Consider the following 18,854-nt stretch of genomic DNA (forward strand, 5'->3'; position numbering starts at 1 on the left):
TTTAAACACCAAAAAATAATTACTTTGTTGCAGAGTTTTTCTTAAAATTTACCAAGAAATCTTTACTTTACAATAACTTTTAATCAAACTGATTTAAATGAATTTAATTTCCACAAACTTGCCGCCACATTTGGCCAGCACTTAATTTCACACACTGCTTAAAAAAAAAACTAATTTTTTTATTTTATCACTTTCAAAAACACTTTATTTTTATTTTATCACTTTCAAAAACACTTTATTACACTACAGTTGTTTAAAATTATTAAGTTTTTCCTTTTTTTATATGATTTTTACACTTTTTTTCAAATTTTTACTAAAACTCATGTGTAGCTTGCAACAATCTATGTAAAAAGCTAATAATTTCATTCACAATAGTTCATGTTTATCCTTTGACAATACAAATTTACCGTTAAACTGTGTTTAGTTGGTATAAGCATTGGCGGGCATGTTGGATTTTGTTTGTAATGCAACACTGTGTTATGAAAATGAGGGAACAAATCCAAAGGAAAACAAAAAGTTTGAAATAGAAGGAAGCAAAGTATAAATAAACTTTGAAAAGAAGGAAGTGTAAATAGACTTTTTTGTTATAAAAAAAATTAAACAATCGATTACCACCTGTTTATACTTGACAAATATTTATCATAACAATTAATGACGTTTGTTGTCAAGACAATGTTGTCTGAGCAAAAGCACTAAAGGCATTGGGTAACATAGAGACGAGACGTAATTGTCCAAAATCTAAGTCTGTTGTCAAAAACCTAACTCTTGCAACAACAAAATACATGCTAGTCAATAGCGGTATTCACATGTTAGTCAATATATGTATTTTGTTGTTTTATTAGACATATAATTTGTTGTATTTTTGTTTGACAAATCGGAGTGTCTCGTCTCTATGTATAATTCTCTATGACTAAAGATGGGGTCACCCATAACTAATATTTGACGAAAAAACGTAACCACTAAATAAAATTTGTACATTTGAGATATTTTATTTATTTCAAAAACTTATGATTCAAAACAAAAAAATTAGTTATATTTTATTTGATGCTGTTTGATCTAAAAAATTTGTGCTAAAAAAGTGATTACGCTTTTTTGAGCAAATATGTGCCATGTGTGACCCTACCTTAACAATATTGTCATAACACTGGGCCTACAACTGGCATGAAATGTGTAACACTAACATGATGTTAGTGTTAGATATAGACTCATCATTTCAGCGTTTTTTTCAATGTTTTAACAACTCTTTTATAACGTCATGTTTTAACAGCATTTCATGTCTGTTGTAGACGGGGTGTAACGAAGCAATAATAGTAATAAATAGGGACTTTACCCTACTGGATGCTACAAGTTCAATAAATATCATGATACTGGATCGCGGTCAATATACCTATATTGAACGTGTAGCAGTGCCCTATAATTTTTTTATCTTGACAAATGGTTTATCATGATAAAAAAATTATCAGGTATAAACAGGGGATTAATGCACATAAATGCTTGGTGCTTAAAACAAATTATTGTAATTTTATTTTTGTTTCAAATACCTTTATTATCACAAAAAAAAACTTATTTTTTAAATAAAAACATGGAAAACATTGCATATAGGACCAAATTATCAGTTTATCTTTTTACGTTTAATTTGTGGTGGTTAATCACCGGAAATTGTTTTGCATACACTTCAAATAACTCAGCCATTAAATATGCATGTGTTTCAATCATTTTTTGCCAATCTGGAGTTTGCATAACAGCAATGACATGATTATTAATAAATGCTAAAGTGTTTGCTTTCAATTGTTTTGCACTATGACGATCGGCTAATATTAGTGTTTCAACAGCTGTTTCAATGCTCAGATTAACACTCAGCGCGTTCTCACACATCAAACTTAGTTTTTCCAAGGCGTATTTATCGGCTGCTACTAAAAGATCTTTGGCCATTTTGTTTACATTTGGCGCTTTGCCAGTATATATAAATCTTAGCATTTCCCTCAAAATCTCAGGTTGAATATCCGTTATTTCAACACAATTCGATTTACGCTCTTCGAATTCATGCTCAAACATGGCAGCAAAAAAAAACACTTCGAGCAGCCAATATAGCTTTATGAAGCCGAAATTCGTGCCCATCTGCGACTAATGTTACATCAGTAAATTTCTCATCATCTAAAAGTTTGGAAAAATCTTCGCTTAATTTGCATTCAGCCACTTCAATATTTGATTGACTTGAAGTAGTAACAATGTTGCCCAAAATGAATATGTCGCACAATATTGTTATTTTGTCTTCAGGTATCTGATTATTAAAAAGAAAATCCTTAGAAATATAGTATGTGACACACGAACTTTCTTCACGCCGACGTGCCTCTCCTGTAAAAAAAATTATTTTTTTTGCTTACCATTTACTACAGACAATTTAAATTTGGTTATAGCTTTTTTTTCTTCAGCAAATTTTAAGAAAATATTTATAAAAGACATGTTATAATGAGGATCAAGTTTTGCAAGACTCAATTGCCATAAAGTTTTATTACCATCGGCAGAGAATACTGGGGAATACAAAACATTTCTTAAATGAAAACAATCAGTAAAATTATTTATGGTCCACATATAACTAACTTTTTCCATTTTCTGCTCTGTGTAAGCCCATTTTTCGGCAAGTGGTAGTATTGAACATGATGCCATTCTAGGAATTTGAGCCATTAAATCCTTTTTAATATGTACCAAATTACTTTGCTGGACGTAAAGGAGGGTGATGTCTTTAATTATAATAAATGCCACAAAAGCGAGTTGATGTTAAATAAAATCAATTAAACGAATTGGTTGATAGATCACACCGTGGAAACGATTGTAAAGTTAATAGTTATGGTTATAGAACAATATATCCATAGAAGCGTTATTGAGGGAAAAAACCTAATTGTGCATTTACACCTACGCCATAAACATGTTATAAGTTGTTTATAACTAGCTTTTGAGATAAACTAGTTACAAACAACGAGTTTTTGCTAATGCAACTCTGTTTTTCAACATTTTTCTGGCAACGCTGGTAACATTTGACATTTGCTCAAAAATATAAAAACAGTTTTCTTTTAAAAAAGTAGCCAAACTGTAAGAAAAAGTTTAAAACATTTATTAAAAAGAAAGGTATGTTTATATGTACATATATATGTGCGTGCAGCAACGTTTTTTTCTTAACAACGTCCATATTGTTACGTTTTAACCTTTTCAAAACGCTGGTTTATTTATTTTAAATAAACCGGATACTTTTGATTGCAAATAAAAGCCGTTTAGTAGTTTGAAAATTGTAACAACTCTTTATTTCTTTAAAATGTACAACAACAACAGAATTAAATAGCCACTCAATGTTTTTTATACACGTTTATAAATTCTCAGAAATCCAGACACAATTTATAATGTACACGAATTTACTTGAAAAACACAACACACTTTAACCCTAGGTCTCCACGTAGCAATTTTTATTGCTAAGCTCAAGCAATAACGTCGGCAGAGCAACAGCAGAGTAATTGCTGATTGCTTTAGGTGGAGAAAACGTTCGTCACAAATACAAAATTTTCAAAGCGAGAAGTTCTATGAAAAACTGTGGTTTATTTTACGTTAAATGATTTTTTCACTAATTTCTTTGTTTTTTTGTTTGTTTTGGTTCTTAAATAAATTAAATATGGATGAATTAATCGCATCGAATCATAGAAAGAAGAAATTTTACATTAATGACAACTGAACTGACAGCTTATTGCTTAGCAGTAATTGCTCAGACAATCAGCAGAGCAATCATTGCGCAATGGATTGTAACAATGGATATATGGCAATTTGCGGTCTACACTCGCAAATTTCATTGACGCAATAAAATTTGACAATTGCAGCAATAAATATTGCTACGTGGAGACATGGGGTAAGGCACTTAGATGATGTTTATTCGAAAAGCGTCTCTGATAAACTCAACTCACGACTGCAACCTCTGCTACTATTTATAACACTGCATTACCATCTAGAAAGCTCTTTAACTGTCAAAGTTCGAATATTCTAGATCATACGCCATCTGTGGTGTACTTTCTACAATGTTCTTTAACTGAATATTCGAATACAGCGTTGCCAACTTACGATCAAATCAACTGAAAGCTTTTATTTAACAATGCCCACAGATATGTTACAGTCTGCCATTACAGCACTGTTATTTGAAAGCATTATGCTACTTTTAAATCAGCCCTTAAAATCGTTATATTTGAATTCAAGTACAATTTCGTAACAGTATATTTTTGACGTTAAAGTCGACTGTAAAAATAAAACAAGCTGAAGCTGTTATTAACTCATTTAACAACAGCATCAGCTGTTCTTCGCCATTTAAAATACTTCTGCAAAAAGTAAAAAAAATTAAGTTACAAGAATTTGGCAGAGATTTTGCAATTATTGAACAGTTATCAATAAAATTAGTACCAAAATATTCTAAATATGATATTAATCTTATCTTTTCCATTTTTCCACCACAAAAAACTTTTTTTCTTTAGTTGTCCCGGTTACTTTTATTGTTTAGCTTTTTTGGTTTTCGTTTTAATTTTCTATGTCAGCTGTTCAGCAGTGCCACTTGTCTGTATTTTGTTGTATATTCTATGAAAACATTTTCTACATTTGAGGTGGCACCCAGTTAAAGTCGGTTCAATTTAAAACATACTTTAATTTTGACTATAGTTGGGAAATAATATAAAGCGGGTTTTTAATTTAAAGTTGTTTTTAAAAAGAACCGACTTTAGTGTTTGACTATGATTATGGGCCATTAATACCTATTTGTCTAATACAAATAGGTATTAATGTAAATACTTGGTGCTAGAAACAAATTACATATTCCCCCTAAACGTCTACGACTGTTTCGTACTAGATTAAAGATAAAAAGCAAACTGTTTCTTTAATCTAGTACGAAACTGACTTAGGCGTATGAAGTTTACGCCAACCACGATAAGGGTGATTGTAAATTGAGATAATATATTCAGCCCAATTATGAATAAGCGTGAGTTTGTTCCCCGGTAGTTTTTTCCCATTGAATTTGAATAGGAAAAATGAGAAAAGGGAAAAACTCCCGGGGAATTTTTATTCATAGGTAGTTAGTAGCTTTTATTAACCATATAAGACCCTTAAGGGCTCGCTTATGTAAATGAAGAATTAATAAAAAAAAATTATTTTTGTTTCAAATACTTTTATTATTACAAAAAAAAAAGGATCAATAAAAATTAAATTCAGAAAATGTATTATTATAAATTATTTTTGTTTCAAATAGGTACTTTAATGATTACAAAAAAAAGGATCAAATACAAATTAAAATTTATCCAAAAACTTATTTAAAAAAAATATATGGAAACTAACTTGCTTTGGCAGTTACATATTTATAGTCGATTGTATTGCTAATAAATTATCAGTTTAACTTTTTACTTTTCCGTTCTGGTTGGCTTAATCTTCGGGCAATGTTGTGCAGCAAACACTTGAAATGCCTCAGCCAGTAAATATGCATTTGTTTCGATAATTTTTTGCCAATCTGGAGTTTGCATAACAGCAATGGCATGCATATTTATAAATGCTAAAGTAATTGCTTTCAATTGTTTCGCACTATGACGATCTGCTAATATTAGAGTTTCAGCAGCTGTTTCAATGTTCAGATTAACGCTCAGCACATCCTCACACATTAAACTTAGCCTTTCCAAAGCGTATTTATCAGCTGCTATTAAGAGATTTTTGGCCAGTTTGTTTATATTTGGCGCTTTGCCAGTATATATAAATCTTAGCATTTCCCACAAAACCTCAGGTTGAATATCCGTTATTTCAACACAATTCGATTTACGCTCTTCGAATTCATGCTCAAACATGGCAGCAAATACAGCACTTCGAGCAGCCAATATAGCTTTATGAGCCCGACATTCATGTCCATCTACGACTAATGTTACATCAGTAAATTTCTCATCATCTAAGAGTTTGGAAAAATCTTCGCTTAATTTGGAATCGGCCACTTCAATACTTGGTTGACCTGAAGTATTAACACAGTCGCCAACATCGAATATGTCGCAGAATATTGTTATTTTTTCTACATGTAACTGATTTTTAAAAAGAAAATCGCTGGGAATAAGGAATGGGGCTTTCGAAAAATTACCTTTTTCAATCCGATGTGCCTCTCGTGAATCAAGATTTAATTTTTCATGCTTACCATTTACAACAGAATATTTAAATATGGCTGTAACTTCCTTTTCTTGAGCGAATTTTAAAAAAATATTTATGAAAAACATGCCCCGATAAACTTCATGATTTCCAAGACGCAATTGCCATACAGTTTTATTACCATCGGCAGAGAATACTGGGGAATCCGAAAAATTTCTATCATGAAAATAATCCGTAAAAATATTTTTGGTCCACACATAATTAACTTTTTCCATTTTCTGCTCTTTGTAAGCCCATTTTTGTGCAACTGGTAGTGTTGAACTTGATGCCATTCTAGGTATTTAAGCCACTAAATCCTTTTTAATATCAAAATAGTGTTACTTTACTGGATGAAAAGGAGGGTTATGTCTTTAATTAAAATATATACCACAAAAGCGAACTGATGTTAAATAAAATCAATTAAACGAATTGATTGATAGATCACACCAAAGTAAATTAATAAAGTAGCGACAGTACTACAACAAATACAACATTTACAAAAACCACAAGCAATTTTGTTTTTGGTTTAAGGTCTGAGCTGTCAAAGTTGCCTGTTGTTGTTTTTGCTTTTGGGCTTGTTGTATTTTTCGCCACAACAACCACAAGTGAATTGACAGTTCAGACCAAAGTAAAAAAAATAGTCAGCTGTTCTACTGAGTCTACTTTATTAATTTACTTTGGATCACACCGTGGAAACGATTGTAAAGTTAATAGTTATGGTTATAGAACAATATATACATAGAAGCGTTATTGAGAGAAAAAACCTAAGTCGTGAGAAATAGGGTTCTATAGTTGAAACAAAAGGTTAACCTTTCGACTATTTTAAAATTTTGGAAAGTCGACTTTTCGACTTTTTTTTTATTTAAATCGACTTTTTTATTTACATTGAACTTTTTCTCATTTTATCACATCTTGGTGTAAAAAATACATGGTTACTACAGTTATTGATGTGCATTTTGCAATGTTTAGCAATAGAAATTAAATCTATCAAGGCGATAATGTATTAAATAATATTATCACTTTTGTTTCTAATATTTAGATTTAAATTTATAAAATAGCAAATAAATTTACATTATCCCTCTGCAACTGATGTCGTAGTCTGTCTGACACCGCAGAAAGCTAATTTTGCGTAACTTCGTAAAGTGAAACAAAATAAAATAAGTTATACTTTTAAAAAAATGGGTCTGCTAGGCCCCACATCAGTTATATTGTAAAAATTATTCCACGTCAGTTGCATAGGGTTATAAATTTGACATTTTCATTATCAAATACTTGTTTAAAAGTTTCTGCAAATCAAGAAAGAGCATTATTTTATTAAAAATTGAATGTAATAAAGTTTTCTTTAAAAATCTCCAATATATCACCTTTAGCTGTGTTAATTATATTTAAGCACACTAAACATAGCCCCCCAGTGAAATACAACCCTGCAACTAGCTGTCATTAAGCCTATTGTAACTCATACCAAAGGTTTGTGTCTCCGCTAACGTTATCTAATTCACAATTAACACTTTATTTACATGTTGTTATTGGTTTTCCCATGGAAGATTACCAAAACTAACGGCCAATAAAAATAAAGCTTCTAAAATGTCTACAGCTGAACAAGTCATATGACTGTGAGAAATCAAAGTAAAATGAGAAAGTAATATAGAGCTGTTAAATCGAAAGACATGCGAGTGAACGAAAGATGTATAGAAAACAAAGAGAGTGTGTAAATAAGACAACATGTATAACGAAAATATTAGACCAGAATTGATGTTGGACAGCAAAAATTGAGTGGAATACCAGTCAGCGACCAACCAACAAAAAGCGTGCTTCGCAAACTCCTAGGCAGTTACCAAAAAAAACAACCGAGAAAAAAACGTAAAAGTTTTTGACAAAGTACTTAGAAAAAAAATCAATTTCTTTTTTTAGTCAAGTGAGTGTGGAAATATGAAAAGAAAAAAACATAACATAAACAAACAAAGAACTTAGTGTTTTATTTGAAAAAAGAAACAAGAATTTTAATAAAAGACTGTAAAAGAAGAAAATTCAACTAAAAAAAATATTTAAAACAAAAAGGCTGGAAAAAAACGATTGCGCTGCCATACTTTTTCTAAGACAGAAAATATGTAACTTCAAATTTGTCACATCACACAAACACATGCGGTTGTAATGCGCATGATATCCAGCGCTCCTCCTAGCTCATCAGTATTCTCTTCAAGCACTATTATAATGCAAATTTATATTGGGTGCTTGACAGCCGACTTTCAAGCAGATTATTTCTAATCGTGGAAAATTCGGAATATAAACGACTGTTTTTAGTTACGAACAGGAGAGCAAAGCATAATGTCAGAAAACTACAACGATACACTGTTGCCAGATTTGGTAGATCGGCATTTTGGCGATTTTTTGTATAGTAAAAATGGCAAAGTGCAATTTGCTGATTTTTAGTACACAAAATGACGATTTCATTAAAAGTTTAAAGGGTTTTTCATAAAATAAACCACTAAAAGAAAATTTTAATAAAGTTTTTTTTTTTAAAAAAGTACTAAAAAAAAATTAAAGAGGAGGTGAAAAACTAAAGTTTATTTTCGCCCAAAAAAGGAAAATTCCCAAAGATAAGATTTAAAATTCAGTGTTGCAAAGATCACATGACCCGGATTTTAAAGTTTAACTGGAAATTTTGTTAACAATTTAAATTAAAACAATGATAAATGCAAAATGTTTGTATTAATGCAAATCTCATTTCGAGGAATTTGACATTCTCTTTGTGTTGAGTAAAAAAAATGCTCTCACATACACCTACATACAACTACAGAGTTGCCAGATGTGTATAAAAGAAAATTAAACAAAAAAATTTGTTATTCAAGGAAAATCTTATTTTAATTAAAATTTAATTAAATAGTAACTAATTGTAGCTTTAGTTTTAGTTAATATTTAACTAAATGTAACAATTTGTTAAGTATTTCACACATTTTAAGCTGACACTAATTTTCTGGTTGGAAAAAAACTGAATGAATGACAACGTCACATTTTTTTTGTATTTTTATTTTTTTTTACAATTCTGTAGTCGTTTTTATTGGTCATAGAGACAAGAAAATACAGTCGTTTAGCAACCGTCGAAGAGAATACTCACTCTGAAAAAACACCTCCTCTGGCAAAGTAAAGGCGCAATTGTTTTTTGAGTGCAAAAATATAGAAGATAAAAAATTTAGAAAAAGTAAAAAAGACAAGCAAGAAAAAAAAAGAAAGCACTTTCAGCTGCTGGCTATAATACTAAAATTTAAACAAAAAAAAAGAAAATTTAAAACGAATTACACAAGAAAACTACTACGAGAGCTTTAAAACCAAACCAAAATCAACTTTTCTTTTGTAGAACCCCCGATTTTTAAACACACACATTAAAAATGGCAGATGCAGGAAGCGATAATCCAATCTACGGACCCTTCTTCGGTGTTATGGGAGCCGCCTCAGCTATCATCTTCAGTGGTGAGTAATCTTAAATAATTTTTAACATTAATTATAGCTTTATGTTTTTTGAAACACAAAGAATTACTCTGTTTTTTAATTGTATTAATAAACTTGGGAATTTTTTTTAGTTTTTTACAATTTACAAAACGAAAAAAATATGCTAGGGCAGAAAAAAAATATATAAGGTTGGGGGAAAAATCGAATATTTTGGCAGATACAGCCACTAAAGTAAAGATTCAATAAAAGAGAGATGCAAGAAAGAGAATAGAAAGTAAGAAAAACGAGAAGAAAAAAAATATATATGAACAATACACACGCATATTTTACATACTTTACTAAAACAACAACAACAAAACTGAACAATGCGCCTGACAATTTAATTAAAAAAGAATTAATAGAATTTTTATTAACAAAAAACATGTTTGTTATTTTATTAACAAACACAATTACTAAATTTGTATAACAATTCATTAATTACATTCTTTAAAGTTTAATTTGTTATACTTTTTATCTCTCTCTTATAAAAAAAAAGAGTGTGATAAAATAATTTATTTGTAGGTTAAGTCAACCTTCAATTATTTATTTTGTTGCTGCTTTTTTTTAGTTTGACAAGTCACAAGACTGAGCTTTAAAGTCAAGAAGTTGCCATACTTAAATTTTTTGTTTAGAGTTAAAAAGAAGTTTAAGTAATGATGTTTTTTGGGGCCTTTTGTTTGTTTAGGGTATTATTTTTATCAGTTTTTTAATTAAATTTCAGTTATTTGAGTATAATTATTTTTAAAATGCATGTGAGTTGAGAATAGTTTAATCACATGTCTGGTACTTTAGTGTACCTTGTGTTATCACATGCTTTCTTAACTTTAACACAAATTGATAAGATTAAAATACCATTTAATGATAACAAAAAAGGAAATACAAAAGAAATCTGTTTTTAATTTAAAAGAATTCTTTTAAGATTATTTAAAGTCATATGAGTTAAATTGTATTTCAATTTAATACTTTAGTAAAAAGTCACATGCATTTTTAAACGATAAATGTTTAAATATAAAATTTTGTAAACAAAAATGATTTAATAATATTTTAATCAAATTATTGGTTAAATTTATAATTTTTTACTTTATTAAAATGTCTAGGTAGAACTTTTTTTAAAATTCAAATATTTAATGTTAAAATTTTCAAAATTTAGTAACTGAATGTCTAATTTTTGTTAAGAAATAAACAAATAAAATGTTTTTATTTAAACATTTTTGGAAAATATTGTAAATCTTATAACAATATAAGATAAATGATTCCAAATTATAAGTAATCAATTAATTAAACTCTTTTTGCTATATTTTTTTAAATTTTCGTTTCATAAAATATGAATTTGCTTGATTGCAACCTTTAATTCTTTATATTTTCTCTGAAAATAATTTTACATTTAGGGCCTGATTCAGAAGTACAAACAGCAAATTTATTTTAAAAATTAATATGAAAATCACTGAGTTTTGAAATAAATTTTGAGCATTTTTCTTAGAAAATTTTTAAATTTTCTCAAAATTTAATTTATTTTTCTTTATTTTCATTAACAAAAGTCAGGTAATAATAACACTCAATAGTTATTAAAATAAAATTTTAGTTAAACTCAATATTATGTAGGTTTTGAAAGCAAAATTAATTTAATCAAACTTTAAAAAACTTCCCCTTTAATAATAGTTTAATTTAAATAAATCATTTAGTTTTTTTCAACAATTTTTAAGTTTTAGACTTAATGTTCTTGCTATCATGTAATATTACTTTTCTTTTGTAATATATAAGTAAAAAAAAAACTACACCACAAAAATTATTGAGTCATGCTTTATATATGTTGCTGTTCAATATTTTCATATTCCATTTTTTGTATTGTTTCAAAGGGGCGTTATTATTTTAACCAATCATATGGAAACAAATAATTTATATTGTTGTTACAAAATTTTATTAATTTTTTTCATATTTTAACTATTTTTCCCTTATTGCTATAAACAATTTTTTTTCTTTTTTTGTTTAAAGTGCGCAAACTCTTTAATATTCTTTTTATAAGCATAAATATGTACTAAGTATGAAAATGTGTGTATCAGTTTCCTTATAAGGCAAAAATAACATACTGGTATACTTTACTATTTTTGTTAAAAAAAAGGTCAGTGGTGTGAAAAAAAACTACCAGCATCTTAATAAAACTACGTAATGAGCATGAAAGGCAGCTATTTAAACATATTTTATAGAATTTCAGTGATAAATAAGGTTTTAGAAATAAAGAATTCTTAAAGAATTTTTCAATTGTTAGAAATATTTAAATAAACTTCTTTTTGTTTTTTCAAAATTTTGCAGAATGTAAATTCTATTTATAAATAATTGCTTAGAAGATAATTTCAAGTTGAAAAATAAAGGTTATTTAAGCGAAAATAGGGGGTTGAGGTGTCATTTTTTAATATATAAAAGAAGGTTACAACTTCTTTTATATTATGTTTTTTTTTAAATAAGTAGTTACAAAATTTAACCCCTTGAATTTATAATATGAGGTCATTGACTAAACTTTTAGTTTGTATTAACAATACGCTACATCATCTTTATGGATGAAGGGGAGGTTATATTGTTATAGAGCTGATTCTCAGACGATTTAACAATGTCCTTCCGTCCGTTCATGTAAATTTTGTGGGCAAAGTAAAAGTCGCAATTTTGAAAATATTTCGATAAAATTTAGCACATATATAATTTTTTCGGTCCAAGAACGACGCCTATTAAAATTAGATGAAATCGGTCCAATATTTCACCTTCGGAAATAAGAGTTTATTGACATAAATGTCTGATTTGTATAAGTATCCATACAAATTGTTCCACAATTAAGTTTTTTATAAAAAGAAAAATTACATTTAAACATTTATTAAGGATCTATGCATAATTGGTCAAAACTCCCATTAAATTTCCACTTCCGAAATTCACATTGAGAGCATAAATTTTTTAAGAATGTTTGGTATCCAAATATAAATAATAAATAATTTCATGGCTATTGTGGTCCATGGATAAATATAGTTTCCATTAAACATAGCTTACTTTCGAAAATTTCCCACGATATACCTAAAAAAAATTAAATTTAAAAATAGAAATATTTTGCTGCTGGGGCTTGACCAACTATACTTTTCAATTTGTTTTATTAATGGACGGCTAACTCCTTAATTGGCTGCAATGCTTCTATATCAAAAACAATCTTCATTTTCAATCAAATTATTTGAAATTACCGGCATTTGGTTTTTAAAACTTAAGTTGATTCTAATTTTTAAATTTTAATTAAACTTCTAGTGAATTTTTATAGTTTGACAATTTCAATTTTTATTAATATTCCCTGCATAATTTCTTTATTGTTTTCGTTTTGTAATTATAAATTTTGAATTTGTTATAGGTACTGATATTTAATTGAATTAAAATTACTTTATTTTTTTGTAATTGTAGTAATCTCTATATTCCTAGTTAAAGTATTTAATTTTTTTTGTTTGGAATAATAAAAAAATGTTTAATTTCCCCCTCCTCCTTTTCCCTTTATAAAACAGTCTTTCAAAATTGTTTACATCTGGCAAGGCCAAATACTACATGACAAGTGTTTTTTTTATTGCTTTTATTTGCATCTTTCATTTGCAATTCTTTCAATTTCCTTTCTTTTTTTTCATCTTGCTATAAATGTTATATATTTATAACAAATATTGATTCAAGCTATTGTTGTTGTTGTTATAGGCACTTATCAATGTTAATTAAAAAGAAATTATTTTATTCATTCTTTATAAATAACTTGAGAAGAGTATTTTTAGAAAAAATTACTATTTTTGTGTTGTCTGCTCTACACCCTTTACATGCAAACACACGTACCACTACAATGACATATAAACTTAACCATCTGGCAAGGCCACTATTTACATGACAAGTGTGTGGTTTTGTTGTTGTATTTTCTCTTTTTTGTTTTAACTTACCTGTTTTAGAAAATTAATACATTTTTGGTTTGGTTTTAATTTATTACAAAACACGATTGTTTTTGCTATTGTTTTGCTTTGGTTTTTAGCCAGTTAGTTAGTTAATATGTCTGTATTTAACTTTGTTTTGTACATTTTAATAATTTTCTGATTAAACATTAACTTTGAAAAAGTCATGTGATGATGATTATTGTTGTTGCTTGGGGTTTTTGTTTAATTTATTCATTAGTTTGTCTCTACACTTGTTAATATTTATTTATTTACTTGCTATTATAATGTGTACATGAGAGCAGAGAAGTTTATGTATAAAAAATAAATAAAACAATTATACAACTAATTTTATTGAATCATAATATAAAAAAAATCTTTTGCAATTAAATTTAAAACTTGTTTTTTAGCTTTGCAATTATACCTACAACTCTCTTTTTTATAATAAGGGGTAGGGGGATTTTGTTACTGTCATTTCTTTTGCTATATATTCTGATATATTCTGGAACTTTTTTTAGTAACTTCTTTATCTTTTTAACAATGTTTGCTTTTCAGTGTTTTTTTTTATATATAAAAAAAAAGTTAAGAAACCGAAACAGTCATGTGTTTATTTTTATGATAAGTTTTTACGGTTTTCTTTACTTGTTCATTTATTATGTTCATTACTCCCATTTAGCCTCATTGTGGGTCCCCCCAACAACCCTCTCTGCTACTCCTCTCCCCTAATACCAATTTCTTAAGTGTTTGTGCGTGTGTGTTTTTCTGTTATATTGGGTTTTCTTGATACATCATTAATATTATAACGTTATCATTTATTCTGCTGTTGTTGTTGGTTTTTTTGTATGAAACTCAATATGAGTATCAAAAAAAAGCTTTATTTTTTCTCTGCTGTTACTGTTTCAATGAAAAAACAATATAAAAAGAGCTTTTGTTTGTATGTTTTTTTTTTTCAATCACATGACTAAAATTTGAAGTATCAACAATTGGCCATTTTGGTTTTTAATTACTTCACAAAATTATAATAAATAATAATTTAATATGCATTATAACGTAGGTACCTACCTCTATGTTATTGAATAAATTTCGTAATTCTATTTATTTGTATTAACTATTACACAAATTCCATTTTTGTGACACATATGCAAACATGAACAACAACAACAACAACAACAAAAAAATAGCAGTCATCCATGAAGATAACTGTTATACCAAAGTAACCTTACTGTTTGATTGTGTGTAGTAGAACTCAAGTGGCAACTCTTAGGAGGAAATTAGCTTAAAAGTAAACAAAAGAAAATTAGTTTTTATCAATGGCGATTTTTTTGTAAAGTATTTTTCACGATTTTGTTTAAGAAAAACTCTAAAAATTATGAATCAATTATTGTTTTAGTTATATTACACAAATATTTAATTAAACAAAACACAACTGCAAAATGTTTTCATCTAAAGAATTAGAAAGTTGTTGATTATTTTGCCAAGGTCATCAAAATAGTTATTTTTGCCATCTTCTCGTAACCAAGTGATCATTCAAAATTGAAGTCACTAAGGCATGTGATATGCCATACCTCTGGCTTCCACAATATCTATCTCGCACTTTCAATCTATAATGATTTTCACGAGGGGTAGTCTGCTATTAATAACTAGCAAACACAAACTAAATGACGCAGCTTGTTGAAATTTTGACAGGAGTCAACTGACAGATGTTTGTTGACAGGAGCATTGTTTACCTTTACCTTTTCAAACAAAAGTCTTATATCTGAAGAACTGGCAATCCAGCCTGCCAATTTCCTGCAGTCCTGTCCATTTGATATGACTTTATTTGTCTTTGAATGATGTTTTTTTAGTTTTTATTTCATTATTTTATTTGATTTTTTATTAAATTTTAATTTTTGGTGGAAAAATTTGGCCCTTTTTCCTGCGTCTTTTAAAAAAAGGCTTTATATGTGAAAAAACTGATCATACAGCCTGTAAATTTCTTGCAAAAATATTACATTTGCACTTTTTTGTTCTAATTAATTTGTTCTCTTTGAAATGTCGTCCTTTTTATTCCATATTTCATTAGATTTTCACTTAATTTTTCTTCACTGGTGAAAAAATATTGCCCTTTTCCTAACTATTTTTAAAGAAAGTCATTTATATGTAAAGAACTGGCCATTGAGCCTTTTCATTAACATCTTAGCAAACAATATTACTGAAGATCTATCGTTAGATATCATTAAAAAATACCTTTAAACATTGAAGCAAGTTGATTTCTTAAAATTTACTTGTTTTCTATATAGGAACAAAAAAATGCAGAAAAACGTTTAAATTTTCATGCATAAAACTAAATTTCATAAATATTTTGATTTTTATAGACAAATATCTTCTTTTATTGAACCCAGCTGGTTTTAATGCAGATTTTTCTTAAAAATTTCTTATAATATTTTCTATATAGAAACAGATTTTTAGGGATAAACTTAAATTATCACAAGTAAATTGCAAATCTGTCTTAAAAAGGGATAGAAACGGACATTACTAGGTTTTATTCGCTATTAGCTACAGTTTTGTTTAATAAATGTTCGATAATTTTTTCTTATTTTATATAAATTGTATTAATTTGTTTTATTTCTATAATGTTTCCTTTTAGCTTTGGGAGCCGCCTATGGTACAGCCAAATCTGGTACTGGTATCGCTGCTATGTCAGTTATGAGACCAGAATTGATCATGAAATCCATCATTCCCGTTGTCATGGCTGGTATTATTGCCATTTACGGTTTGGTCGTAGCTGTCCTTATTGCTGGTGCTTTGGACGAACCATCAAAATACACCCTATACAAGTAGGTTTTTTTTTAAATTTTTTTATTATTTTTTTTAGTTTGTTACTTTAAGAACAATGTGCTTATGAAAACAATGTTATTATTATTATTTTAGGGGTTTCATCCATTTGGGTGCTGGTTTGGCTGTAGGTTTCTCTGGCTTAGCGGCTGGTTTTGCGATCGGTATTGTTGGTGATGCCGGTGTCAGAGGTACTGCCCAACAGCCTCGCCTGTTTGTCGGTATGATTTTGATTCTCATTTTCGCTGAAGTCTTGGGTCTGTACGGTCTCATTGTTGCCATCTACTTGTACACAAAATAAATTCATAATAACAACAACTGCAAAAACAACAACAACACCTACACCTACATTATCAACAACATCATGTTTATTATTAAGAAGAATTTTAATAATAATAATAATGCAGCATTATTTAAAAAACTTTAACAAAATTATGCAACCATTTAAAAGAACAACAACAACCAACAACACCAAGGACTACAACTATCAACATCTTCAAAAAAATTTTCAAAGTAAGCTTTATGTTTTCTTTGTTTTAAACAAATGATGTCTAAAAGTCCCTCCTCCTCCTGCTCCCCTGAAAAATTAAGAAAACTTATTAAACAAACCCAATTTTTCTTAATAAAAATGAAATGTTTTATTTTTGAAACGTTTCAGTCATATATTTTTAACCGTGTAGGGGGAACTAAGAAAAAACCTTTAAACAATTTGTATATATAGAATAGATTGTTTAGGTTAGAACAGGTACGGTCCGGTCCGTTTTTGAGGCACTAAAACAAATTATTTGGTTTTGTTTTGGTTTTTTTTCTATTTGCTGGCTTATTGTATGGTGTTAGTTAGTTATTGTTTTGTTATTAAACAAAAAACCTAAATTTTATTTTTAAAATTTTTATCTTTATTATTTTCATTTTTTGTTTTCCTTTATTTTTTTTTGTGTATTTTACACACAAACACACCCACTACTATGTTAAATGTTTTCGTTTTTATTTTATTTTCGTCATTATTATATATAGAGTCGTCGTTATTATTATTTAAAATAAAGTATAGCAAATAAAAATTATTACAAACAAAAATTTTTTTCCCTAAATTGTTTTTTAAAGTTTTTTTTTTTAAATATTTTTGTTTTGTTAAAAAAATTTAAACAACACATACACTTTTATTATATATATAGAAATAGAAATATTAAAGAAATTATAATATTAAAATGTAATTTAAATTAAAAAAACAACAACAACAACATACCATTTCATCATTAAATATATATATAATAAAAGAACAAAACAAAAATAAATTTAATGTTAAATTAAACAAACAAAAAAGAAAAAGAAATTTAGTGAGAAAAACCACCAGTATACACAATAATATACTTATTACAAAAACAAAATCATAAACGACAAAGAGATAAACCAAAAAACAAAGACAAACAATAACAAACAACAAAACATCAGCCAATAAAGGGAGTTCACATAAAGGAGAGAAAATAAACAAAGTAATGGTAGCTTAAATTACAAGAGATTTCTTTTGCAAATGATTAGCTCCCTTACTAGAAACTGTTTTTTCTTCTTTAAGGAATTTATATAAAATTTGAATGAATAACAAAAATTCTGTTTGAAACTCAAACACACACACACACAAGTGATTTTTATTATAACATCTAATAAATTTGTATATATATTTATACAAAAACTAATAGGTTTGTTTTACAGAATTTTTGTAGGAATTCCTAAATTTATATAAAATTCCGAAAAAGGTTTTATTTTAAAAGAAATTTTCTTAATTGAGAACTGCTTTTAACATTATTTAAAACCTTTTTTGTTTAACAAAAAAAAGAAAAGCATACAAAACAACCTTAAAAATCATATATACATACTACAAAATAAGTCCTATATAATAATTATTAAAATAATAATAATAAAATATATATATATATAAATATATTTATGTTTAAATGATTGTTCAATTCTAAGAATAATATTAAAACTATAATAAATAAATTAATATGATTATTTTCATTTGTGATAAGCTATAAAACAAACAAACTTATGGTATTTATAAAAATATATATATTCAATACATATTCAAAATTTATAAAGACCTTTATACCAGAAAAGTTTAACAACCTAAAAGTTAAATTTTAAATATTTTTTTTTCTTAAAAAAAAAAAAATATTTAAATTCAAACGTTTTGTTAAAACTTTTTTTGTATATTGTAAACATCCTCTCTACCACCCTAAAAAAAACACAACACCCATAATTAAAAAAACAAATAATAAAATTAACTTTGTTATGTATAGTTATGCTAAAAAAAAGAAATGAAAAACAAAACAAAAACAAAAACTTTATAATAACTAATTAAATGTATATGTATTGTATTATGTATAATAATAATAAAAACAACAACAAATTGTAGTAGCAAATTATAAACAAAACAAATTTGTAGAGAAGAGA

General features: G+C 27.5%; 2 protein-coding genes and 1 pseudogene across 3 annotated transcripts; 1 reads left to right on the forward strand and 2 right to left on the reverse strand.

Annotated features, from left to right (window-relative positions):
- Window positions 1-1,563: 1,563 nt before the first annotated feature.
- LOC135959694 (protein roadkill-like) lies at window positions 1,564-2,667 on the reverse strand (annotated as a pseudogene).
- A 2,501-nt stretch (window positions 2,668-5,168) lies between these two features.
- On the reverse strand, window positions 5,169-6,724 carry LOC135961577 (protein roadkill-like). Its single transcript, XM_065513091.1, has one exon. It carries the CDS (start codon window positions 6,468-6,470, stop codon window positions 5,418-5,420), a length of 1,053 nt encoding a protein of 350 aa, XP_065369163.1. The 5' UTR covers window positions 6,471-6,724; the 3' UTR covers window positions 5,169-5,417.
- A 1,216-nt stretch (window positions 6,725-7,940) lies between these two features.
- Vha16-1 (Vacuolar H[+] ATPase 16kD subunit 1) lies at window positions 7,941-17,847 on the forward strand. Of its 2 annotated transcripts, none has more exons than XM_065511720.1 (4): window positions 7,941-8,092; window positions 9,533-9,645; window positions 16,219-16,408; window positions 16,503-17,847. In XM_065511720.1, exons 2-4 carry the CDS (start codon window positions 9,564-9,566, stop codon window positions 16,705-16,707), a joined length of 477 nt encoding a protein of 158 aa, XP_065367792.1. In that variant the 5' UTR covers window positions 7,941-8,092; window positions 9,533-9,563; the 3' UTR covers window positions 16,708-17,847. The 2 variants fall into 2 exon arrangements, with proteins under 2 accessions (XP_065367792.1, XP_065367793.1); XM_065511721.1 differs by lacking the exon at window positions 7,941-8,092 and adding an exon at window positions 9,358-9,376.
- Window positions 17,848-18,854: the final 1,007 nt, after the last annotated feature.

Source organism: Calliphora vicina, chromosome 5 (assembly GCF_958450345.1).
Source record: "Calliphora vicina chromosome 5, idCalVici1.1, whole genome shotgun sequence".
Classification (NCBI taxonomy): Eukaryota; Metazoa; Arthropoda; class Insecta; order Diptera; family Calliphoridae; genus Calliphora; species Calliphora vicina.